This window comes from Zonotrichia leucophrys, chromosome 1, assembly GCF_028769735.1.
Source record: "Zonotrichia leucophrys gambelii isolate GWCS_2022_RI chromosome 1, RI_Zleu_2.0, whole genome shotgun sequence".
In the NCBI taxonomy this organism is placed as follows: domain Eukaryota; kingdom Metazoa; phylum Chordata; class Aves; order Passeriformes; family Passerellidae; genus Zonotrichia; species Zonotrichia leucophrys.
The window spans coordinates 92,428,261-92,454,690 of NC_088169.1; the positions used below are offsets into that span (position 1 = coordinate 92,428,261).

Here is a 26,430-nt window from a genome sequence, read left to right on the forward strand (position 1 = left end):
CCCTGTAGCCAAATCCCCTGTCAAAAGGAGGGGTGGGAAGTGTGAACAACTGGCTCCCCCAATCCTGCAAGGTGCCTCAGACACACACGCTGCACCATGTATTGCTTTTGAGAGCTGCAACAGGAGAGGTGAGCTGGGAGAGTGGGGAGCAGCTGCAGCCACTCAGCCCAGATGGAGTAAGACCTCAGGAGGCTACAGTGCTGCAGCACGGCTTCCTCCTTTGCAGCACGAGTCAGTGAGCATTTTCCACAGTGTTTCCTCTGTGACTTACTGCTGCAAGATTCAGGGATGTGGTCTGTGGGTCTGCCTCAAGGCTGACACAGCATCAGGCCCCTTAGAGCATGGCAGTGAAAAAGCAAGAAAAGCACATTGCAGGAATAAATTGCACACAGATTGCACCTGTAAGCTACCCTCTCCAACAGCATCTCTCCCAGGATCTCGAAGCACTTATCACTTGAGAAGGAGCTTAGCTTAGTGGCAGCCTCAGGATGGAGGTTTCATGTTGTACTTTCAGTGGAGGAAGTGTGGGCAGAGACAGGGGCAGATGGCCTAGGGAAGTACAGCATGCCAGGGAAGAGCTGCCACCCAGAGCACTGCAGTGTGGATTGCTGCACATGTCTGTGCTGGACAGAGCTGGGGTGGCAGTGAAAGAGGAAGGTCTTACCAGGGCAGCAGCTCCACTGCCACGTGGCTAGGAACACAGACTGCCCCAGCCACTGCCTTCAGGAGGGGTAAAGAGGACTGTAGCACACTGGATACTCTACTGTCCCCTCCCATAAATCTACTGTGGATGCTTTATCTGAGAAAAATATCTCTGCACAGACCCACTTGCCCCAGAACACCAGCATTGCAGAATTGTGCAGCTTTTGCCAAAAGCCAGCTCTGACTGTGGTATGAGGGGAGGCATCTTCCTGCACTGCCAACTCTCAGCTCCCCCAGTCCAACCATAGGACAGAGTGTTTAAATTGTGGCTCTGTATGTGGCAGTGAAACAGCCATGTCAAAGCTTGTGGACATAAGAAGGGAGAGCCTGGAGCATGAGTAAGCAGAGCCTGAGTGGTTTGGTCTTCCAGAGTTTCCAGCAGCCTTGGACCTGCTCTCTTCCTCATGCTTTTCCACTCGAGAGAGAACCCCAGAAGTCAAAGTCCTTAACCACCCTCTCCTAGAGAGGTCCCAGAGTCAGGGTGTTCACCCAAGGAGTGCCTGCAGCTCACTAAACACCCAAGATGCCTGTGGTTAATTATCAGTTAATTAACTCCTCCTCAAGTTCTTCCCCCAGCCACAGGAGGATAAAGTCTCTGCCTTATCCCAGGGAATTCTGATTCAATGCCTTGCAGGCGTAGGCAATCAATTTCTTTGGTGCGGATTTTCCTAAAATCAAGGTGCTGCAGAGCTGGAACAACCCAGCTAACTCATCCTTGGAGCAGGGTAATGCTTCTGCCAGCAGTGCAAGAGGAATTCAGGCTTCTGTTGAGCCATCTGTGGGGAAGCATCTCTCCATTTCCTGACACCCACACGCTGGCTTTCATCCACAAGCACACAGAACCCTTCTGGGCTGACCGTGCAACCTGGGGACTTCATGCCTCCAACACGGATGGATGGATGGATGGATGGATGGATGGATGGCTTCCTACCATTAAGGGCAGTCTAGGATGCCAGGGCAGAATAAGAGCAGCCCTCAATACACTTGGTGAAGAGCAGCAGTCCATGCCCTGCTCTGGCTGGGGGAGAGGTGCAGAAGGATGCAGCCAGTGGCTCTGCACAGTCATAAGCATAGTAGAGGTGAGCATGGCCATAGTCCTTCTGAGCACCGAACACAACTGCTTGGAATGTGCCCTTGGCAAAGGAAGAAGCAGGTGAGCAAAGCCACTGGCCCTGGCCTTGCCTGTGTTGGGTTTGCATCTGTGTTCCACTTTGCAAATGTCATTTGGGCTGTAAAATGTCACTTGATGTCTTTCTTTTCAAGATGTTTTCAGAAATGCCTGCTCTAAAGAAACATGGCTAAGACCTGCCAGCTATTCTGAGAAGGCAGCCTTCTCTTGTTCTCCAAGAGCACTTGCCAGCCAAGGATCTCAAAATATTTTGCCCTGTTTACTGCATCCCATGGCAGGAGTTTTGTTACCTGAAGCCAAACGTGATCAACAAGTCCCCACCTGAGCCTGGGACTGTGCTACTTTGTGCGCCTCATGGTTTGCTGAGAGCTGAAACCTCTCCAGGAGAAACTCCTGGAATATGGCAGTCATAACCCTCGGTAGGGTAAGGGAGGGATCGATGTGTGCTGTGCAGCCCAGTGCAAGGAGAAGTCCCCTACAGCAGGGCTGAGGTGTGACAGCCCTCACCTCTGCCCTCTGTGCCTCCAGCCCCAGCTGAGGTGTGACAGCCCTCACCTCTGCCCTCTGCGCATCCAGCCCCAGCTGGGAGCCTGAGGGAAGAGCTGCTTGTCACACCCCCCTTCGAGCAGCATGGTGACTTTATCACGGCCGAGGGACAGCACCTAAGGGAGGTAGGTAGGGGAAAACAGAAACGGGCTGGTCTTCTGCTCCCATCTAACCTGCTCCGAGGCAGAGGCCGCCAGACAAGGCATTGGCTGTGGCTGTTCATGTGGCCAGAGCAAGGAATGGCCCAGCGGCTGCCGCAGTGGGAAGCGGTCGCACCGACATCACCATCATCCCACATCAGGGAAACTGAGGCACGCAGTGGGGATGCGCGCATCAAGCAGCAAGTGAGGGACCAAATTCCAGAAGCATTGTGGCCGCTGGGTTCGGGCTGTGACTGCCCTATAGATAGCCAACCCGCACGGGTTGTAGCTATCGCAGGTGGCTCTTTCTTGAAGCAGCCGGAGCGGGAAATCACCCCAGCACCAGTCAGCGGCAAAGAGAGATCCTCGGCACGGCAAAACCATCCCGCCCCTCGCCTTCGGCGGGAAGAGCAGCGGCCGGCCGGGGCAGGGAACCCTCCCCCTTCGAGGGCGGCGGGGGCAGCGCTGCGGCCGTGCCCGGCCCCGCTCGCCTTTCCCGCTGTTCCCGGTCCGGGTCGCCGCCTCGCCGCTCCTTCCCCCCTCGCTGACTCCGCGCTCGCCCCTTCCCCGCTTAAGGTGGCCCCGCGGGATGCGCGGCGCGCAGGAGCCGCTGCGGGCGGCCCTCGGCGCTCCCCCCACCCCCGGCACGGGGTGGCCTTAAATCGGCTCCGCGCCGCGCGTAGCCGCATCGCCGGCGCCGTCTGAAGGCGGGCGCCGCCATCCGCCGGCAGCGCCGACGGGCCGGTCCCGGTGCCGGTACCGCTCGCAGGGCGCAGGGAGGACGCGCCTCCGCCCGGCGGCGGGCGATGCTTCCCCGGCAGCCCCCGGTGCGCTGCCGCCCCGCGCCCGGCGCCCCGGCGTCTCCGCCGTGACCGGCCCATCTCGCCAGGTAAGCGGGAGACCCCGCGCTCGGGCACCGGGGCTTTGGGGGTGGGAGCAGCGGCGGGGATACAGCGGTGACCTTGCGGTCCGGCGGCGCTTGGGGCTGGAGGGGTGCTCTGCCCCGCGACCGGCAGCTGAATCCCCGAACTTCATCCCTGCTCAGTGCCAGGACCGATTCCGCTCCTGATGGGGAGCCCCTGTCCCTGCATCCCCCCACACCTTGGTCCGGACACCTTCCAGGGCAGCGACATCCCAATCCCAGGCTGGAATTTTCCAGCTGTGGGGAGATGCCTTCATTCCTGGTGTGTGTCCAGCCGGGAATCTCGCCGCCGGGATCTCCGAACAAGGGTACCCGGGCACGCCGCTGCTCCCGGAGAGGTTTCATTGCGCCTCTTGGTGACAAATAGCGGAGAAGCCAAACTACAGAAGGGCGACAAGGGGGATTGTGTGCAGGCACAGGTAGCCTCGCTGGAACCGAACCCAGGTGGGCGTCCCAGTGAGGGGCTCTGAAGATGTGGATTGGGAGAGGGCAAGAGTAGGAGGTTTGGGGAAGAGTTCTGCCCGGTTCTACCCCTGCCTCGCACACGGGTGTCTGCCGAGGGATGCAGCTGCTGGTTTTCTGGAGCAGCTTGGGGTGGATCTTGCTAGGCGAGTTGGAAAGTACTTTATTTCGGCCTCCCGCTCCAGCCACTGACCCATCCAGCCTCGGGCCAGGGGAGGAGAGGGAGAGGCTCAGCAGCTAATGCGTGACAGAGAGAAACCCCTCAAGGTGCTGCAAATCGGGAGAGAAGCAGCCAGTTCCTCAGTAACTCCTTAGGGAAGGCTGCCAAGGGGTAGTTTCTGTGCAGCTGGACAGAAGGGGTGTTGGAATCAGCAGGGCAGCTCCAAGCAGCACCACAGCAGAGCAATAATGACAAGCTATAAATACCCGTCCGATAACTTGAAGTCCACACAGCTCAGCAAGTGAGTGGGGGAGAGGGAGCGATGCAGGTGCTTTCAGCTCATTTTTTGGACTCAGAGGAGGCTTCCTTGTGCAAAGCACATATGTAGAGAGTGTAGCAAGGTACAGCAGCTTCACACATGAGTCTGATCACCCACTTCTGCTTGGGCTTAAATCTCATCAGGTGCAAAAAGGGGAAAATGGATGGGGAGGTTCACACCTTGTACCTCTGGACAGCCAGCAGAAGTGCAAGGCATTGACCTCAATAGCCTCAGACAGACTAGGAAAAGGGGCCATATAGCACTTCCACAAGCTGGGAGATAGGTGCACAGAGACAGCAGGATAGGATCCTCACAAAAGGGAGGCCATCAATATTCTAAAATGTGATTCCTCAGCAGGAGATTATGGGAACCTCTGTCTCAGGAAATAGAGAGGGTTACAGGGCAGGAGGAAGCCACTGGCAGAGCTGTATGTGACAGCCTGTGTCACATCTGTTTGCAGCCGTGCACGCTGCCAATCCCCTTTTCTCCATGCCCTGGAGCAGGATGTGGGGGCTCCATCACCTTTGCTTGGTGCCTGCTCCATGGTTTCCTGGAATCTCTCTGTGGGCAGGCACACCAGGGATACAGCACCAGTAGCTGAGCGCACGCTGTGCCTGCCCAGTGTGAGGCCAGGAGCTCCATGACTGTGATTCCTGCCCTGCCTCCCCCTGTCCCTCCCAGGAGGGACTTTGGTGTTGCTTTCAGGGCACTTCAGTCTGCATTGAATTAAGGCTCTGCAGAGCAGTTAAGGTACAGAGGTAGATGGGCAGCTAACTCATTGTATCTGGTGTTTCAGGAATCTGGTGAGATCAAATTAAAGCTCTTCTTTGACATTTTGATTGCAGTAAAAATAATAATAGTAATAATAATAATAATAATGATAATAATAGCAAAATCATCTAGGCAACCTTGCAATCCCAAAGCAATTCAACGAGCTGACACAGAGCACAGCTGAGATGCAGCCACCTTTACAACAAAGGGCCTCAGCCTGGCTTGCAAGACACTGGAACAGCCACGGGATGGAAAACAAAGCACTTGGGCTGAGGACACTTGCTCCCTCCACAAGGGTTTTAATGAGGCAAGCTCCCGCACCTTTGGGCTTTGTTACAGTGTCATCTGGGAAGACTGTTGCCTAGGGAGCTGTACAGAGCTATACAGCAGCTAAATGTACGCAAGAGAGAAAACACTTCCACAATGTACAGCCCTTAAATTCATATTCTTTCCATGGTTTGGGAATATTTTGGTGCCTAGTGCCTGTGTTCTCCAATGACATCTTCCCTGCAGTGTGTCCAAGGTTGTACTGGACAGCTCAAGGCTGTGTTACCTGTGTACCCAGCATCCTTTCTTCTTGCCTATGAAGCACTGGTAAAGGTGCTTTTTGGCAGGAAACTTTCCCCTGCTTCAGCAGCAGGCCAGGAGATGTCCTTAGTGTCTGAGACCAAAGTTGTCCTTAGCAGGCAGCTTGCTGGCAGGAGCCTGCATTGGATTGTCTCCAGCTGTACCCCTGGATGGCTTTCCTACCCTCTTCACCACGGCAGTCACCTGCCAGTGACAGTGCTCTACACATCCCTGTTTCTCAGTGCCTTCATAACTCCAGCCTCGGCTGCCCCTCTCTCCCAGGGTGCTGGTGCACAGTCACCTCCTGCTTTCCTCCAATGCCTCAGGAGGCAAAGTTCCTGTTCCAAACATAAGAAGCCACCCCACAGCTCCATCCACCTCCTGGAACCACTTCCAAGGCCTCTTATTCCTCGCCTTAAGCACTTTTGATGGTCTTTGCTGTTCACAATACTTGGGAGCAATAAAGATGTGTGTTGCAAGCCTTCATATGTATGCCTGCAAGGGATGAGATATTTGATAGGCTTCAAAGATGCCCTTTACTGAGCATGCAAAATTGCTCTGAGAAAGCTCTGCAATTATTCTCTGCAGGATGTACACAGGAAAGATGATATCTGTCCCCTTCCTCCTTGTATCTAATTGTTCCTAATAAAAGAAGAAGCCTAAAAAGGAGGTAATAAGCCAGACTGGAATCTGGGTCCCACACACCTCCAGGGCCCTGGAGGAGTCTAAAATCACTCTGCCCTTTTTGCTCCTGGTCTCTCTACCTAATAATAAGCATTAGGCTTTTCTGCACCGCTTCCCATCCCAAGATCTCCAAGCACTCTGCATGTGTGATTAAGAGCACTGCCTGCCCACATACAGAGCTGTTTGTCAGGATGACTACCCCCTCTTTCCAAGGGAGACACGGCAGCTCAGCGCGTCAGAGCTGAGACAGCCCCAGATCATCTGTCTCACAGGCGAGAGGCCCCTGCCTCTCTGGGAAGCACTTGCTGGGAAGCAGCTCAGCCTAACAGGACTGTGATTTCAAGCCGACCAGTACCAGAAAAGACTAATAAATATAGGGCATGGATAAGACCTGGGGCTGTCAGCACCCTCATCTCAGGTGCACACATGACTGCCTAAGAGCAGTTCTTCGAAAGGGACACTGGTCAGACCTCACTGATTCCTCCAGGCTGGGGTACCTCTCCAAACTGCATCTCAGCCCGTGGTCAGGACACTTAAGAAAACTTGGTCCTTTAATCTTTCATGCTGTTTTAGGCTGTGCAAGCTCATAATTAAGAGTTTGAAGTCTCTTCTAGCTTGCTATCATGTGACATTAGTGGTCCCAAAGGCCTTTCCTTAAAACCCAAATTTGTCTACTTTGCCAATGCTCCCAAGTGTTTGATCAGCTACCTTGCTGGCCTCCTCCACCACACAGTGTGGGGGGCTGTCTGACATCTTTCTGCCTGAGATGAAAACATTGCACTCTGCAAATTCCTGGGATTTATAAAACGTGATCTCAGTTTCCTCATGAGACACAGCTTCCCAGGGCTGAGACACAGCAATGGGATCCACAGCTCCAGCAAAGGGACCTTCAGATTTTGTTTGCTGTTCATCCCTACTCTGATCACGTAATCCCACTAATGCCTGGCACACATAGAGAGATTCCTTAAGATGGGGTTAGTTAGCTCAGGAAGACACATGAGGAGGGATATTGGGGTGAAAAACAAAGCAATCAACAACACAGAAGAGGGAGAATGAATGCTTCTCTAACTCTTCAGAGTTTTTCTCAGTAGAGGAACTGGACTGCATTCAGGAAAATAGGAAAGGTAGCAATTTGATGATAAAAGTAAGTATTTTCCCATGCTGTGCATTGTGACATAAGGAACTCTGCTACAAGATGCTGCTGGTGCTGAGTGTAGGATTCAGGAAGAGTAGGAATTGTGATGGATAGTGGGTAGTTCATGACTGGACAGGGCAGTCGACTTGAAAGATATTTAGATCTTCAGGGTTGAACCTCTCACATCCTCTGGCATAGGATTTTTTATACCTTCCAAAACCCCCAACAGTGATCAATGTAAGATGAAGGACAAAAGGACACAGACGTGTTTAAGTGAAAATCACTGGGGCATGTTTTAATTTCCAGGCAGAAGCAAAAAAAAAAGTATTTTCCAGCCTGTGTGCTGACACTTAGCTCTTGTAGGCTTGGGTTTTGTCAGCTGGAGCAGGTTCAGGTTAACTTCTGCTGAGATTTGAGCTGGTCCAGTGGTGCTTACGCTGCCACTTCCCCTGCCCATGTTGTGGATTTTAGCAGACTGCCAGCGTCCTGGCAACTTTATGTGGTGCTGGTCTATGAATAATGCTGCATTGCAAAAGAAAATGGTTTTCTTTGGATGTTACCTCTTGTCAATGAGAGCAAGGGCATTTATTCCCAGTACAGCCAGCCTCTAGCCAAGCAAAGTGCTGGGATTACTTGGAACTGAACAGGGTTAGCAGTCGGGCAATCTCAGCTCTGGATAAAAGATTTTAGAGCAGCAGTGTTGTCTTGTTCTGTAAGTTCACGGTGGGTCTGTGTGTGGGAGTACAGGGCACATGGGAACTGTGATTTGCTAAGCAAAGCAGGATTGCTCCTCGGCAATCCTTGTGTGGGAGAACTTGAAGGAAAAGCCAAAGGCCAGGCAGGCAGCAGTAACTTGCAGACCCTGAGGTGATGCTCCCCTGGGGCATTGCAGGGCAGCCTGGCTTCTAAAGACACTGTCCTTAAGGGCAGGGTTTTAGCAAGGTCCTCTGCTCCCAACAATAATCTCCCAGTGCCTCTTGATAGAAACAGCACAGTTGATCCTTGCCTGGCAGGAGTAGAGGTTGCTGGCTCCTCTCCCTCTTCATGCCCCAGTTATTAAAGTAGGATAGTTAACATTCATCTTGCCCTGATCCTCCCTCATTCCGAAAGCTAAAAACAGCTGTAAAGGGGTATTTCATCTATGACTGGCAGGTTCAATTTATTTTTATGGTTTGTCCATAGCTATGGGTTAGGCAACAGTGCTTGGCTTCATGAAAGCCCTGTGACGGCAGCAATGGGACTGGCGTTCATTGGGGTGACACTGCACAAAGTGCCACTTCAGAGACCAGTGCTGGGTGAGCCTGGCTGGCAGCAAGGGACCTTGTCCTCTCTGCTATGCTGGGCTGCCTTCCTCACGGTCCAGCCATTGTGTTCCTTGTGTCTCCCCTCCACTTTCTCCAGCACAAATGCCAGGGTGATCTTAACTTTCTCCCTGCTGATCCTTCATCCCCTGGATCCTTCTCTCCCGAGGCCCTTCCCCCAGCCCAGATCCACACAAAGGTGAAAAGGAAGGAGGAGATGATGACTTTCCTCTATCTGCCAGCTTCTCTCTCCACCTCTGACGTGAATGAGGCCCTTCATGGTTTTCTCTTGAGCAAACACAGATGCTTTTGTTTTATGGGCTTGTGGGATGGGATGGAATTAATAAATCAGAGCGCCAGTGCTGTGCCGCCACATTCCTGCAATTTTAAGGCAAGATCACACACAAAAAAAGGGCAGAAACAAAATAGGCAATCTCTTCAGAGAGCGCTCAGATGATTTGACTGTGCCTCCTGCTTGCTGTCCCACTTGGTCTCCTGCTCTCTCACCCTTGTTCATTCCTCCTCCTCCTCCTTTTGCATTCCCATTAACCTCATTTCTTCTGTTCCCCTTCCCTTCCTCAGGAATCACTTTCAGTCACACCTTAGTTTCTCACCTACACCTATTTTTCTTCCCTTGTTTTCCTGTCATTTATGTTTCCTTTACCCTTACCCCACACTAAGGTGTGACCACAGCTTGTGCATCCAGATATGAAGCTCAGTGCCCTGCATGTAAGCCAAAGAATCAGGAATGCCTCACCTTTTTCACTGTGGACTGAAATGTCTGCTCTTACACCTGCTTCGTCCACCCCACTTCTGTTTTTCCTCCTAAGAATGTTGCTGCCTGAGAGATTCAGTGAATGACTCTGGGAATAAAACACAAAGTATTACTTTGTTCTCCTCTCAGACATGGTATTTAACAGTGTTCCTTCGAGCAAAATTAGATCCTGCCCCAGCACTGGCAGACCCTTTCCTTCCATGAAGGATAACCAGAAATGCTTTGCCTAAAATGAATTCTTTTGAGCCAAATGACAAGTTTTAACATCTGTGCTTGGCTACCACCAGGTGGTAAGGAGCTAGGAGAAGATCTTTTTTCTCCCCTGTAATTAGCTAACTGTATGTGGGGCTTTAGGACAAAGTGAACCGTGTGGTTAGTACAAACTACCAGCAAGGGGCTGAGGCAGTTTTATTCACTGTGCTGGTTGTTTTTTCTCTAATGAGCTTAGGCACTTGAAAGTCATTTCCCCAGAGTGCTTATACATTGTTGTGCTTATCTCACCTGTGGGGGAACTGAGGCACTGAAGCAGGTGAAATGATTTGCCCAGATCCACATACTGACGCATAGTTGAAGCCAGAAAAAGAACCAAGAAATCTTGTTTCACACTTGACTGCTTTATCCTCTGGCCTCGCAGGAGGCCAGCAAAGGCCTTTATCTTGTTTAGATGAGTGGATAGTCATTCCAAGAGGGCGCTGGGGCAAGGATATCTTTCTGTACTAATACGTGTCTTAATGAGTCCTGTTGCTAAGCGGCTTCTATGATAGATCATGCATCTTCTTCACTAAGCATTGAAATAATTTTTTAATCATTAAAGCTAATACAGAATCCTCAGAAACATCCAAATCTCACAGCAGGGGCTGAAATTAGCAAGCAAACAGAAACCAAATCCTGATTATCCCTGTGCACCTCTACAAAGCCCACAGGCAGCGTGTGCTGAAGTCAAACACGAGCCCGGCTGAGCTGTAGCTCAGGGCTGGGTTGGGCAGTCAGAGGCAAGCTGGCAAATCCTGCTGCTCCACAGTCCACAGCAACCTTTTTCCTCCCTCAGACATGTGTGCCAGCTCCTCATCTCCATGGAGCAATAGAAAAGGAGGTAGGAGTGTTAATCATTGACCCCAGATAGCTGAGGCATCCCCTGGCAGATCTTTAGGAAGGAGAAATTATTTGCATTTTGTCAAGTGTTATTAAGTGGCAGATATCAGCCTGGCCAACATTATTCCCCCAGCCTATTTTTGTTTTCTTTTTGCCCTTGGAACCACCTCCTCCATCCTACTCCCACTAACCTCTTACATTTTCTGTTTTGTGAACAATTAGTTATTTCAGGTGTTCTCTCCAGTCAAGTCCCCTGCTCTGCCTTAACTCGTTATGTCTGCTCTCCAGCATGGGATGCCAGCACCTCTTGAACTCTAGCTGCCCACAGGCTTCTCCATAACTCCTCCAGTAATCCCAGTGTGTCTCCCGTTCTGGTTAGCAACTCTCATACTGTTTCCTATTTTCCTCAAACCTACAGTGCTCAGCAGCATGTCATCCAATTATAACAGGAGGGTTTTCTACAGCCAAAGTGAGGTTTCTAACTTCTGTGTTAGAATAGGGCTCTTGGAGCATTAAGGAAAACACAATAAATCTCTTATTACTCGATATGCATCAGCAGCTGCATTACAAGGGAACAGGACCATCACAAAGTCACAGGACACCAATAAGCATTTTGCTAAGATCATCACTGCTGACCTCTGTGCAGACTTTTAGGGGTGAATACAATTTACCCCAAAGGATTCTTTGGGAAAGGATAATTTAAATTTGCTCTTACCACCTCTAAGAGCCTCTCTTGTCACCCTCTTGAGAATAAATCCAAGTCTGTTCTTGTACCATGACCAGTCTCCCCACTTGTGCTCCTGGTCATGTCAGTCTCCTAAACAAACTCTGTAGACTTCTTCCCACCAAGCAGCCTCTTCTGGAGGTGCTGCAGAGGATGCTTGTGGCTCTTTTGTCAACACCAGCTCCTGCTCAGTGGTAGATAAGCTGCCATCTCAGCAAGTTTTAGTCACAGTCCATCAAGCCATGCCAAGCCATGCCAAGCCAAGCCACATTTGGATTGTAACTCTATTGAAGTCAAACCAAGTCCTGGAACTGTTAAACACTGGTGCAAAATAGTCACTAGGCAAGATTTCTGCTCTTGTGTACTCCCTTCTGCACTGCACTTACCAGACTGCTAAAATCTGATACCAAGTAATTCTTTCCTAACCCAAACATGGGTCCTAACCTGAGCACCAGAACAAACACAAATGGCCTAGAAATTAGTTACAGCAGCAGAAGCAAAAATCCAGTCTCTTCCTTCTTTCTTCCCAAGCAGTTTTTGGATGTTTCCTCTACCTAGAAGCTGTTGCTGGCCCTTCAGGGGTATTTTCTGTGGAGCTGGTAATAGATGGAGGTAGTTCACGTGTGCATGTGTGAAGCTAGAAATACCTAACCCGGCCTGTTGATCTCCACAAACATCCTCATAACTAGAGAGAATTTTCCTTCCCTGAGCACAAGGAGGGAGCCAGATTCATCATCAGAATCAGGAGAGATTCATATCCACCTCTCAGATTTACAGCAGCAGCAGCAGCGCGTTTCTACTTTTAACAAGAAACCACTCTTTTTCTGCCCTGATCTTCCAGGCCAACTTGGTCTGTCTTGGAAGCTCCAAGGGCTCTCAAACTGCAGAGAAGGGTTCAAAAAAAGTCTAGTTCATCTTCCCTCTCCAACCAGAAGTATCTATTCATCAGTTATTCTGTCCAAGGCCACCTGGCAGCCCATGAATGTGGAAGTGAGGTGGGCAGGACAGCACTGCCCAGCACACCCTGCAGAGGGCAGAGGTGTAAGAGCTGGGAGGACACATCTCCCAGGTTATCGTGGTTCTATTTGTGCAAAGATGATACTCCAATCTCAGGAAACAGATCCAGCCTGGGGGAATATCAAACCCCTTTTGCATCCAGGCCTAAGGCAGCCTGAAGCACACGATTTCACAGAGAGGCCCATGAGTACAATAGTGCGCAGGCTGACCTCCCTCCCAAGGGAAGCTTTATAAACACTACATGCAAAGACACTTTCAGACCAGGCTGCTTTCATGTGCAATTAAGGAGCATGGCAGAGAGCAATCCCTATACAAGCAGGCCCTATGGCAAGCTCCATGCACTCTAAGAGAGAGAGCAATTTGTTTCTCATGCTGTGAGCTCGTCTGCCCTCAATTTCCTCACTGCCTTCCCTGCCTTCCCAACAGACTCTTCCATTTTAACTGTGCAAGACACGGAAAAACAGAAACCAAAACCCACATCCTTTTTTTCTGGTAGGCTTGGATTGTTGTTAGAAAGGGGCATGTGAGTTTTGCTACTCCTCAGCTCCATCTGTTCACCCAAATGCACCCACTGCTAACTTTTTCTACAAAATAAAACTTACTCTGATCATGATGCAGGGATATATGCTGGCAGCTGCTGCCAGTGCCCAAGTTAGATATTGGTCCCCTGGCATTCCCAGATGGTGGGAATTGCATATGGGTTTGATCTCAACCACCTTGGTGCATTATTTGAATGTGGCCTGCCTGTAGTCCAGAGTCAACAGCTTCCCTGTTAGGACAGGGAGGGACAGCAGGACAGTCCTAGCAGGACACTGACCATCAGCTTCCTGTCCCTTCTTTCTTTTGCTCTCTTCTCTTTTTATTTCACAAGCAGAAGGCAGAAAAATAAACACTGTGTGCTGACTCTAATTTTCATTCTAGTGCTTCTCTTAATGAAGCCCAAGCTATACAGATCAGCTGTGGCATTTAAGGTACAAATCAAGCAGCGGACCATAACGTATATCAATTGCAAAAGACAATTCTCTAGGTGCCAATTTATCCATTCTGAGTTTGTTTCTAAAAGTGTCCACATGACACTTGGATGCTGCACAGCAAGTGGCAAATATAATGAGTGCTGATGATTTATTTGGAGGAAGAAATCAGAATTAGCATTTTGGACCATCTCAGCCAGTTACAAAGTGAGCGTATTTCACACAGCTCAGAGAGCTGCAACAGCAAAAATGTCCATCAAAGACACCAGAGAGGTGTTTCTCCTCTCTGTGATCCCACACAACTAACACCTGCATGATGTGGCATCAGTGCTGTCCAGTGCCCTCTCTGTCTTAATCTATATGGAGCAGCCACCCACAAGAACATTCCACACAAAGTTGCTGCTTGCACGATGCTTTTATTGATCACATCATTCAGCCAGCATTCCCAAATAAAAACTCAGGGGGATTCCTGCCTTTACTCTGCATTCATTCTCTGCCCACAGTTCTCTCCATACAATAACAGATGAGGGCTCTGATTCTTCAGAGGGCCGGCACGCACATGTAACCATTAAAATGCCAGTATTTTCACAGATTTTGGGAAGAGAGCAGACATATTTAGCTACACTGGTGTTATAAATGACGTAACTGCTGCCCCACTCATTTGCACTGTGATTTCAGCCAGAGAAGTTTCTCCTTTGCTTTCTTTTGCCCTCCCTAGGAGTAATGGGGAAGTCCAGCAGGGAAGAGCATTTCAACATTGCCTTTGAAAGCAGGAGGAAAACAAGCTGTCTAAATCAATCAAGAGTGTGCATTAGTGATAGCTTGTTCCTCTGGAGGTCTGCATTTGATGTCATATTGACACACAGCTGAGATCAAAGCTTGTCTCTGTATCCTGGCTGCTATCAGAGGAACAGCATTGGCCTTTGGGCCCCATATCTTTACAAGGAGCTCGTGATCAATGAGATTTCCCCTCCCCCCCCCCATAACAAGCACCTGCGAAATGTAGTTATCATCAAATAATGCCTAATGCCTTTTTCTCTGAAAAAGTAATTCCTCTCCATCTTTGAAAATGTTCTGGAAGGCAGTACTATGGGTTTTTCCTTTCTGCTTTTGTAAAAAAGCTGTAAAATGACAGCTCCCACTCCTGCTGAACAGGCATCAGCTGTTAACTCAGTAGGGAAAGCTCTGAATGAGATATACAGAAACTTTGGAACAATCCAGTATTGTTTTTGCTTCCTTAGAATTATTTTGCCTCCTTGGGAAAAAAAAAAGCTTCTTTTTCTTTTTTTGGCTAATGCAGATATTGGGCTGATTCATGCTGATACATTTGGAATTATTATTCTGTAATAGTCATCAGCATCTATAAAGGACCTCAGTTCTGCCAGAGCTCAGCAGCAGGGAAGAGGAGCTGACATCTGAATAGGCCCCTGAGTTCCCTTTCAAGACAGGATAACTCCAAGCTTAGAGGTCTTTCAGGAGAGAGCAAGCTTTCTCGGGAGATACCTGGTACCCCCTGCTTCTCTTTGGGCTTGAGCTGCTAATCTTTCTCCAGGTATTTCTGGCACCCCTGGATTATGTCTCTGCAGTGCAGGGAAGTTGTGCTGGGGCAGAGAGCTGTGTCCCTCTGAGTCACAGCCCACCCTGGCCTATGCTCAGGGGGCAGAATGTGGTGACAGGTTGTATGGATCAATTGTGAAGGACATTTGGGTCTGGGCTGATTAAAAATAGCCTGGCTTAGACCTCCTTTTTCAGGCTCCGGAAGGCTCCCTGCAAGGACGGGCTTTGCAGCCAAGTTCAAGGTCTAGTCTGTATTCAAACTGGGTTATCTCCATTCCTGCTGATAGCCCAGATAGGGCCTGGATACCCTTGATCTATCTGGGGATAGCAGGCTGAGCCACGTGCTGTCTCTAAAGTATTGGCTCCTGTGGGACCTAGCCAGCAGATTTAATTAGCTCTGTCAAATTTCTTTTTTTGTTTTCTGTTGTTTGTGGGTTTGGTTTTACTTTTTGCCTTGGAAGAAATCCCTGTATAAAGCACCACCCTCTTTCAGTCCATGCTCCCACACACAAGCCACATGTCTAGGACAAGGATGCTCTTCAGAAAGGTGCAGTGTCAAGCTATTTACAGACCAAGCTTTGAGGAATGCTCAGCTTGGCTTCATGTGGGCAGTGGAGGGATGGGCGTTGTGCATGGTGTATTCCTGAGGGACAAGCCTGGTTTCTGGGCTGAAGTAACTGTGCTCCCATATGGTGAAGGGATCAGAGCTGGCAGAGAGGATGAAGCCTTTCTTTGTTTCTGAGGAAGAGGTGCAGGAGTTGGGAAGGGGCAGCTGTTTCATTGGGAGTGACTCACTTCCTGGGGAAGTTGTCCCCACAGGAGCCTGCGCACCAAGGGACAGAGTGTTGATGGGGCTGAGCCTTGAAACTACACAGCTGCTGGTAGTTCTGCTCTTCCTGCTGTGGGGAAGAACCTGGCCATCCTTCCCTGTATTGTTTTATTATTTGTAGTTCCCTGGGTTTTGTCTCTCATTGGGACTCAGTTAATTTTCCTTTGCCCTCTCTCCCCATGAGCAGTAGGGGCGTGCTCATCTCATTCAGATTGCAGGTGTCACTTACCTGCAGCCCTTTGCCAGGTCTGCAGCAGAGGGATGATTAAAACACCCAGCAGAAGAGCCCTCTTACACTTTGGGACAGAACTGCAGTCTCCCACTATTGCCTGGGCTACTGGGAGGTCAAGATCCCAGTTTGGGATCAGAGCCTTTCTTTTCCCTGTTTTATCCACCTCCCCTATGGACAGGCTGAAAGAGTTGGGGCTGCTCAGCCTGGAGAAGAGAAGGCTCTGGAGAGACCTCAGAGCACCTTCAAATACCTAAAAGGGGCTACAATAGAGCTGGAGAGGGACTCTTTACAAAGGCATGTAGGGAAAGGATTAGGGAGAATGGGTTCAAACTGAAAGAGGGTAGGCTCAGGTTAAATATTAGGAAGGTGTTCTTCATTTTGAGGGTGGAGAGGTGCTGGCCCAGGTCGCCCAGAGCTGTGGATAGCCCATCCCTGGAAGCGTTCAAGGCCAGGTTGAATGGGGCTTTGAGAAACCTGGTCTAGTGGAAGGTGTCACTGCCCAGCAGAGGGGTTGGAATTAGATGATCTTTAAGGTCCCTTCCAATCCAAAACATTCCATGATTGTATGATTAACATTTTGCTTCCAAGAAAAAACACTTCTTTTTTTTTGCCCCCCTTTGTTTTTTAGCCACCCAGGTCCAGCAGAGTTTAGGGGAGAAATTGCTACTTTCTGAGCAGAAAACCAAACTGCCTTTTCCCTTCTCTTTCCCACCCCCTCAAGAAATACAGCTGGATGTGAACCCTCAGGCACTGTCTTTTAGATCTAGCCTATTCTTTCTGTCCTACAAGGATGCCATTCCTGAAGACCTGTCCAAGGGCTGGAGGAGTCTCACTACTGAGAAATGCCCTGTTTTGGCTGTGTTTGCACAGTAATTACCCGGGCTTATCCCAGAGCAACAACCCATTCCACCCACTTTTGTGGTTCCTTGAATCCATCCTCCCACTTTACCATGCACATCTCAAGCAGGGAGGCAGCTGCCTGGTGAGGGGAAGCCTGCAGCATCTCAGCCTGTCTCAATTTTTAGCACTATTGTAGTTTCGACTGAAGGCTCTGATGGGCCCAAGGGAATGGAGGGAGAGGGGACAGCGGCTTCCTGTGCATTTCAGCAAGGCAGGGACTGAGCCGGTGCTGCTCACCACAAATACCAGCGCTGCCATGAATTATGCATTCCTTGTTTAAAGAGAGGTCGCTCTCATCAATAATTGAAAGCTCCCTGCTCTGCCTTCAGCATCACATCTCCCACACCGGGAGTTAGGGAACTCATGAAATCTGCATGGACTTTCTCAAGGTGGCTAGGGGCTGGTGGAGAGAGGCAGCAAAACGCAGGAAAACAAACCAAAAACCCTGCTGGTGTGTGAAATTAAGAGTCATCTGCAGCTACCTGCAGGTCTGCTCCAGCCCTGCTCCTCACAGCCCTGTCTCCTCCCCCCTCCACCTGTCTCCTCCCAGGGTGCACACAGAACAGTAGGCTTGCAAACATGGCTCAAACCAAGATTAGGGAGCAGTTCTTGAAACTTTTGGCTCCGTTACCTGAGAGTAGTTTGCTTTGGGCGCTCGCCTAGAAAATCGTTACACTGGCTGGCAGGATGTTCCCAAAGGACAGTTTAAGCTGTGAAATTTGTCCCTCTGGGAAGATAAGGATCTTTAGAGTTCGTGTCTCTGACTAGAGCCATACAGTCCTGGGGCTGGGGTTGGTCCAGCATTCAGAGTCTTGTAAGCCTGGCTCAGACAGGCCAGCTGCCCTGGACCAGAGGCTCCTGCAGAGCAAACTTTTGGAAAAGTGTGGTTCTCATTCTGGATCAGGCAGGCAAAGGGCAGAACCAGAACCTCAGAGAGCTACCAAAGCCAATGTGATCCTAATCATTTCTGAGTTATCAAAAAGGATGTAAATTGAGCAGCTTCTCAACAGGACTGTAGGAAAATCAGAGGCACTGGAATGTGTCAGCCTTATAATCCCCAGTCAGCTGTATCTCTCCCTAACTTTCACCTTTCTCCCATTCACCCAGCATGTCCTTTCAAATACTCTGCAGCTCAGGGAGAATGTCACTCCCCGGGTCATTTTGCAGCCTGGAATCCTTATCCCTCTCTCAATATCTGGGTTGTCCTGCCTGTAACAAATTGTACCCTGCTGGTAATTAGTCAATAACAGATGAAAGATTGGTCACATGTGATGGTCTGCGCCTCAGCCAGATCTTGTTCCTCCTCAGCATCATTCTGGGGAATCCAGCTCTTCCCTCTGTGTGCTTCTCTCATTGTCTTCTCCTGAATCCTTTCAGAATTCTCAGAACAGGAGCTTAAATGGAGACTGAATGGTGTTGCATCCCAGGAGCTGAGAAGTCTGACAAAGCAGCGTGAAGCCAAAGTAGTATGAGAAACATTTTGTCCCTATCATACTCAGCTTTGTGCTCTGTGTGTTTGTTTATTTTTTAATGGAGAACAGAAGATTGATGGATGAAATTAAGAAGAGGGATGTGTAATTGGAAAACAGCTCAAGAAGGCTACAGGCAGCATATTGAAGGCATCCATCAAACATTCAGCTAATGTTGTTAAGGGTGTGTAACACAAACAAGGGCTTCAGGAGACACTAGGGAAAAAAAGAAAAGGAAAGAGAGCAGGGAATAGGCAGGACGGAAGAAATAGCAAGGGAGGAGAAGAGCCAGCAAGAGAGTACAATCAATAATATTTGTATTACAATCACATCCAAAGGCTCCCGTTGGGATCAGTGCTGGACTGTACAAGCACATTAAGAGATGGTCCCTGCCCTCTACAGCTTAAATCCAGGAATTACGAGATGAACGCAGGAGATGGGTTTAGTTGATCACAAAATTTTCTTCTGATCTTGAATCTCATTTAACAGGATCTACTCTGAGAGGGGTTAAAGGCAGAAGGAAGGTAGCTGGTTGTGCCAAGAATACACACTGCAATGTTTGCCAGCAGGCATGCAATTAATCCGAGCCACTTAGGAGACTTTGGTTTTAATTATAAAAAGTAGGTAAAAATATGTGCAGTAAGCCCCACTGGGGCCATCAGCAGGCTACCCAGAGGCATCGATATGTGACTGGATTTTGATGCTGTGTTTTCAAAAGGATGGACTGATGCTTTAATGGACCACTTTGTGGGAAATATTCCATGAGGGGTGGACATTAAGAGAATGCAAAGGGCCTTTGTGTGGGTAAGGACAGAAGACAAAGGCTAAAATTATTAGTAAGCCAGGGGATTTCTGTAGTCCTGGAAACAGGGAAGAAAAGAGACTCTGAAGGACTGAGAAAAGGCAGGTGAAAGATATAAAGCAACAGAGAAGAGTACACATGATGGATTCAGGGGGAGACAGTGGGGGAGACAAGGTAACATTTTAAAGAGAAAATAAAGTATTCCAATAGAGATTTTTTTTTAAATGGGGTTGAAGTCAGCTCCTCTGTGAGGTTCACAATTTACCTGGGGCTTTATGCGGGGTTTAACTTGTTCAGCCTTGCTTGCTTTGGAAAAGCAATAGAAAGAAGGTGCATGCAGAAATAAATGAGCACGGAGCACCAGGGGAGTTGCACACACAGGCAGCATCTCCACTTGTTTGCTGTGTTTGGGAAGCATGAACAGGGCTGGCTGGAAGAGGGAGGAGGAGAAAACTAGAAAAGGAATTCGTTAGAAATTCTTCCAACTCTGATCCACTCTCTTCTGTGCTCTATTGGTAACATGGCTGCCACGGCTGCCTCCTCCTCTCTTTCCCTCCAGAAGCAACCTGAGTTTGCAGCAGTAGCAGGTCTGCTGCATAGAAACTGTGTCTGTATAATTAAGGCCTTTAATAGAAGGGAAGAAGCGGTGGCTGCCTGACTCTGGTGCAGGGACATTTGTAATTGCAAGCATACCAAAGGAAGCAAGGAACTGTGATGACCCTGAGCAAGGGCTTGGGTGGGCCTAGGTATCTGCAGTTGTTAATAGCAATCCTTGGATTTCTTTTGTGGCTCTGCCTGTTCTCACAGCCACGAGTGATGGGAGGCTTTACTCTGCGCTGCTACACTGGTAAGGGAAAAGATTTCCTGTGGGGAAAGCAGTACCTGGTGTGGGTAACCTCATCCTGCCCTGTGTCTGGCCTGGATCTGTAGCTTACCAAATACCTCTGCCTTTGGCACTAAAGCTTGAGGGACACTCCTGTACCTGCCCCAGAGCCAGTGATCAATGCAGTTAAGCAGAACCAGCATGTTTTCTGCACAAGGCTCCTGCTCACACCACCAAAACACTCCAGTGTGCCCTGGCCATGCAGCTTCCTTGGTCCACTACTTCATCAGCTTTTTGTAGCTTGAAAGTAGTGAAATGGGGCACCACGGTGTTTCCTGAGTGAGGAGGTAAGAAACATTAGACATTAATACCATTAATGGTTGGCTTGGGGAGCAGTCAGTGGGAATATGTTTCCCAAAGGGACTGCTCCATCACTGGTACCATTGGTGCTAGCAAGGAATGAGCTTGTGTTGCAGTAACTTCCTTAATAGGGCCTATGAACATCCACTTGCCCACCAGAGGAGTTGCTGAGGCATGCTATCTTCTGTCAGATGTGGCTGAAACAGGATTGACAGTTATTGGTGGTAGGGCACTGATGAGCCCTGCAATTGCATATTCCTTGGTTTTTTCAGGACACCAAGGCAAAATGTCAGAGAAACAATTAAAGACAGATTCTAAGAGGTCCCAGAGGATGAATTTAGATTAGCATCTCCTAATATCTTTCAGTACCCTGTGGCTGCTGTCACTTTTAGACCAGTTGTCATATTTCTTCTGCCACAACTCTCTAAGGCTGAAGCAAGACAATCCTTCCACTCTGGACAGATGAGGAGCTGCTGGACCCAAATCCTAGGCAAAGAGTTGCTTTAGAGCAAAATGTGCCTGTGTCCCTTTGAGGACCTTGGTTTTAGCTGACTGGCCTTTGGTACACTTAAAAATCCCTGGCAGAGCTGGAATTGAAAGCCAATCAATTTGAATCTCCTTTCAATCTTTTGTATCAGCATGATGCCATCACTCTCTTCCCTCAAAATGCCATCAGCCTAGGAGTGCAAGAGAACCTGGTAGGGCCTGGTGGGTACTCCAAACTCGGTGATTTCAACAAAATGCTGCAATGGCCAAACACTGCAAACCAGAAGTAGAAAGGCATGTGGGATAATTAAACATTCAGCAGGCATCACCAGCACTGTGGAATGACCATGGCAGAGATTTCATGGAATGCTTGGTACATGATAGCATGCCCAATTGCCTCAATGCATCTGCCTAAGGAAGATGAATTAACATTGCAAAAGTGTTAAGAGGTGCTGGCTATCTGGAGTATGCCTGACATCTGTTTTGTCCAGTTGCATATTCAGGCATACAAATATGCACACAGCTCTAAAAAGTTGTACGAAAGAAGCAAATTAAATGGCCACAACAAAGCTCAGGAATGAGTACAAGTCTCAAAGAGGAGGCAAGTGGAAGTCCTCTCTGACTTCAGAATCAGCAACATGAACAGCCCTAACTCAAGGACAATGGTTTCATCATGGAAAATTGGGAGGTTCTTTAGAGCAACAGAAATAGCTAAAACCTTCTATTGGTACCAGAGTTGGCCAAGTTGGATAATGGTTTGGACCTCAAGTGTTAATAGAGCTCCTTGTAAACTTAAACAGCACTTTGCTGGATCAGGGCCAAACATTTGTCATACCTCCCTGCATTTTTTGTAACTTATATTTTGGAGGCCTTACTCTTTTTTCTTTTCTGAAAGGTAGAGAGATGCCTGGGTATTGGAAGCTCCCTGCAGCATGCTGAGGAGACGTAACCTTCTTACCACGCTCCTGATTGCCTTGCCATGGGCTCTTCTCCTAACCTTGTGGCACCAGTACCCCACCACCCACTACCTCAGCCTGCTGAGAAGTAAGTGCAAAAGTTCTGCTCTCAGTGTGTTGATGGCTGTGATGACTTCTGTTGCAAACCCTCAGCAGGGATGCCCTCTCATGGGAAGGGTTAAACAAAGACAGACTTGCCTGAAGGCCCCCTCTGGGTTTGCTGACAGCAGAAACATAAACTGTTCTTAAGAGCATGTTAAACATGCACCTTAGGCTGGCTTTGTAGAGAGGCTGGCTTTGTAGAGAGGATGCAGCACTAACTCCAGATAGATGTGTGCCTCCCTGAACATGAGGCAGCCTGTTGGTTATTAGTCCTCTGACATGTTTTTGGGTTTTTTCCCCTCTTTCTTCCTTTGTTTTGTCCCAGAAGAGACAGATGAGAACGTAACCTCTAAAGCTCTCCTTAATGGTACATCTGCACTGAGAGAAGAAGTCTTCCCATCATGCACTCGGCAGCAGCAAAGCATAGGAGCAACGCCTAAAATCATCCAGAATTATGTGTACTCCAGGCCTCCCCCATGGTCAGACACCCTGCCAACCATCTTTGTTATCACCCCGACCTACACCCGGCCCGTGCAGAAAGCTGAGCTGACCCGACTGGCCAACACCTTCCTCCACGTACAGAACCTGCACTGGGTGGTGGTGGAGGACTCTCCACGGAGGACCAACCTTGTGTCCAACCTGCTGGAGAAGGCTGGGCTCAACTTCACCCACCTCAACGTGGAGACACCCAAGAGCCTGAAGCTGGGTCTGTCCTGGATCCCATCCCACACCCCGAGGGGGACACTGCAGAGGAACCTGGGGCTGCACTGGCTGAGGGACAGCTTCAGCAACACCGCACCACCAGAAGGCGTAGTCTATTTTGCTGATGATGATAACACCTATAGCCTGGAGCTCTTTGAGGAGGTAAGAGACATCAAATTACATGGGACAGAAAAGCAGGATAGATCTGCAGAGCCTCTTAAGCCCAGTTGCACTTGCAAAGACCTTGCCACTCTGCCATGCAGTGGCAGCTGGGGGTATAGGGCAGATGCAAGCTGAAAGGGTAAGGAACATATTTGCCATGCTATAGGCTGTGGATGTGAACAGCCACTCACTCATCATTGCACCAGCTAGAGTTCCTCTTGCCAGGGACCACAGGATGTGTACCTCAGAATTTATACCTCTCCTCAGGGAGAGCTGACCCAATTTAAATAAGCACCAAAGACAACTTCTGGCAAGGTGTAAATCTGCACCGTTGTAGGGGTGTGATGGTTAGGGGATGATAGAAGAGTTGTCTGACTTTCTATCCACCTTTACTCCTTGGCTGCCCTTCAGTTCTCCAAGTTCCAGCCACAACAAGAGAGCTGTGCCTCTGGGATCACTGGAGCTTGCCCAGACTTCTGCTGGAGACCTGGCTTTTGTGAGATGCCAAGCCTATTGTGAACTTGCAAAAATCCAGTAAACTCTCTTGTCACCGATTTAAGCCAAATTGTACTAGGCCACTTGAAGAGCAGAATTATGCATCACAACACATTTCCAGTTTTCAGAGTTGTTAGGTCTCTGTTGAGCTCTTCCTTTTTACTTACTTCCAGGTCCTTTCTGACAATTTCAATAAACCCCCACACTTCTAGGCAGTAGCCGTGGATGGAAAAACAAGGCAGGAGGTGCGGGGAGAAATTGGAATAGATGAGGACAAAAATGAATCAGTCAGGGAGATTACTTGCATGAGTGTGAAGCTGGAGTGAGTGGAGTTGGTAAGACAGAGCTAGAGGCCTGGTAACAGTAGTATTTGGCATTTACAAAAACGATAAAATTCTGCCATAACAAAAAGGTAAAAGTTCAAATGGGATGAGAAAAGCAGAGGTTTTCATTCTTCTGCGGGACAGAATGTGGGCACAGAACAGCAGTGAGTTGTTGTTCAGAGAATAACGTGCTAAGAATTTGCCTTTTGGCTGTGGAAGCTGTAGCTCCTCAAGCAGCAGCAAGGTGAACTAGAGCCTGGCTGCCGAGAGCGATGTGATTGCGTGGGAAGTCCGTGGGGGAGGACAGGTGCCAATGAAAGCAGAGGATGGTGCACTGACGGGTTGGGACAGACATGGCAGGGTTGCATTCTCACAGCACTGTCTCTTTCTGGCACACAGATGCGCTACACAAGGCGGGTCTCAGTCTGGCCAGTGGCTTTCGTTGGGGGGCTGCGATATGAATCCCCAAAAGTGAGCCCAGCGGGGAAGGTGGTGGGCTGGAAAACCGTCTTCGACCCTAATCGTCCCTTTGCTATTGACATGGCCGGATTTGCTATCAGCATCAAGTTGATTTTGGAGAAGCCTCATGCCAGTTTCAAGCTGGAGGGAGTTAAAGGAGGGTACCAGGAAACAAGTCTGCTGAAGGATTTAGTGACTATGGACGGGCTGGAGCCCAAAGCAGCCAACTGCACAAAGGTGAGTACAAGAAATCTCAAAGATACAGTCTCCTCACTGGGTCCTGGCTGCTTTTACAGCCTCCTGCCACACTCTTTCACCTTCCATTGTGCCTTCCCTGTGCTGGCACATGTCAGTGCCAAATGATGCTGGGACAGACAGATGGACAAAGCCTGCTAAACTCTTCACAGACGTGAAGCTCAGAGAGAGCTAAGGAGCAGTGCTAAGTATGCTTCATTAATAAAGAAGCTCAGATGTACAATTTGTGCCCAGATTGCTTCTCCAAAGTACAGGAGGATTGGCAGAGGGTTGAGTCTGTAATTTTGCTCTAGAATGATCCCTCCTCCTTGTCATTTTTTCATGTGCCCATAAAGTATCTCCCAGGATCAACCGCTTTCAATCACATTCTTCAAACAGCTCTGAGCCTCACTTTTCTGAGGATCCCACCCAATGGGTGAAGTACTTTCATAGTTTCCATGCTATTCAGAATGCCCTGAACTCTTTGTTCTTCCCTCTAGGTGTTGGTGTGGCACACAAGAACTGAAAGGCCCACTCTGGTTAATGAAGGCAAGCGTGGGTTTACAGATCCCAGAGTAGAGGTGTAAGCAGAGAGCCAGCTCCAGGGTGTGAGTATCTTTGTCTTTATTGTTTTTAGCAAGGCAAATAATCTATACCTGATTCCTTATTTCTGCTACTATTTCCTCAAAAACTGCATATGTGACTGCTCTGGTAATTCACCATGCCACCCTTTGGACAAGAAGTAGATTCTCATCTTTACCCATGTATGCTCTGTATTTCTTGCTCATTCAAGCCTCCTTGCAGACCATATGGGAGTTTTGTCTGACAGAGAGAAAAGAAGCAGCAGAATCCCCCAGTTTAATTCAGTATTGATGACATGCCAAATTCTTGCCCCTGGACTCTTTCATCCAGCTGTAAACTCTCTTTGGTGTGGGAGTTGTTCTACAGCATAGAACAAGATCACACTGCTGCAGGCAACCTTTTGTCCTGGCAGCCCTGCCACCTGTGCAGTGCTTCATGCATCCCCCTTCAGCTTTTATCCTGCATTTCATGCATCCCCCTTCAGCTTTTATCCTGCATGAACAGCTGGGGTGTGGGTGCAGCAGGGAAAGACTGATGGAATGCTCAGAGCACCTCAGAACAAGAACCAGCAAAGCACAACCTACACAGAGTCTCTCAGTTTGAGGTGCTGGGTACCAATGCTCCCAGAGCTAGGAGTACATCTGCTGCTGAGGAGCAGTATTTCTGAATGCACTAGGAAGTGCCTTTGCAGTTCACAGAGCGGGGTTCAGCAGCAGGATGGGGAATTATGGCAACCACCACAGGTGAGGCAGGAACATATCAGATATCATTGACATGTTCTTAGAAAGAGAGTGACGATGAAGAAGTGTCCAGATGCCATGCCCTGTGATCTCAATGGGAGATTCCTGCTCCAAAAGTCCAAAAAGAATAAAAATATCCCAATTTCGGAGTACCCAGCTTTTTCTGAAATCAGTCATAACTGTGTCAGGACACAGGATGCTGAATGATTTAGTCCTACTTTGGAAGATATTCCAGGAGTGCTTTTAGTTTTGACCCCAATATACACCTCAGCTCAGCTCTACCAGTGGAAATAAAACTGACAGCTTTTATATAGGCAGTCATGAGTATTTCAACTCCTGCACTGATCTCTGTGTGCATCACTAGAAGCTGCACTCAGCATTGTCACAGCACCTCATCATCTCTGAGTGACACCACACAAATAGTGCAAAGCAATCCCAGTGCCTGCACACCCAGCAGCAGATGGAAGGGACTGGAGTCAGTTATCTAAACACACACCTGGTGCCACCACAGGGACCCTGGGGTAGCCTGCCTGTCCCTCCTACAGGGCACAAACCCTGTACCATTTCTGACAGCTTTTTATTGATATTACACATATCCTAGAAACCCATAAATTATGCCTGTGCTTAGGCAGCAGCTCCTCTTTTCACCAGTGCTTTTGTGAGATCCACTACAACAGGCACATTTTGCACACTCACCTGTGCTGAGTCTGCAGTTGCCTAAAGCTATGATTGCCCAAGCTCATCTCAAAAGGACTCACAGTCCAGTTAACTGCTCTGCAGGAGTCACTTACTTTATACAG

At 49.0% G+C, this 26,430-nt stretch overlaps 1 protein-coding gene across 3 annotated transcripts in view; it reads left to right on the plus strand.

The window, feature by feature from the left end:
* The first annotated feature begins 2,779 nt into the window (after window positions 1-2,779).
* LOC135452303 (galactosylgalactosylxylosylprotein 3-beta-glucuronosyltransferase 1-like) overlaps window positions 2,780-26,430 on the plus strand; it is a 28,421-nt gene continuing 4,770 nt past the window's right edge. Inside the window, exons 1-5 of one of the 3 annotated variants that reach the window (XM_064722289.1) lie at window positions 2,780-3,406; window positions 21,771-21,919; window positions 22,262-22,797; window positions 24,015-24,311; window positions 24,809-24,916. In XM_064722289.1, coding sequence (XP_064578359.1) covers window positions 21,808-21,919; window positions 22,262-22,797; window positions 24,015-24,311; window positions 24,809-24,895 — 1,032 coding nt within the window. In that variant the 5' untranslated portion in view covers window positions 2,780-3,406; window positions 21,771-21,807 and the 3' untranslated portion in view covers window positions 24,896-24,916. Of the gene's footprint in view, window positions 3,407-21,770; window positions 21,920-22,258; window positions 22,798-24,014; window positions 24,312-24,808; window positions 24,917-26,430 lie in introns of all 3 variants that reach the window. The other 2 variants (XM_064722282.1, XM_064722273.1) reach the window with 2 other exon arrangements.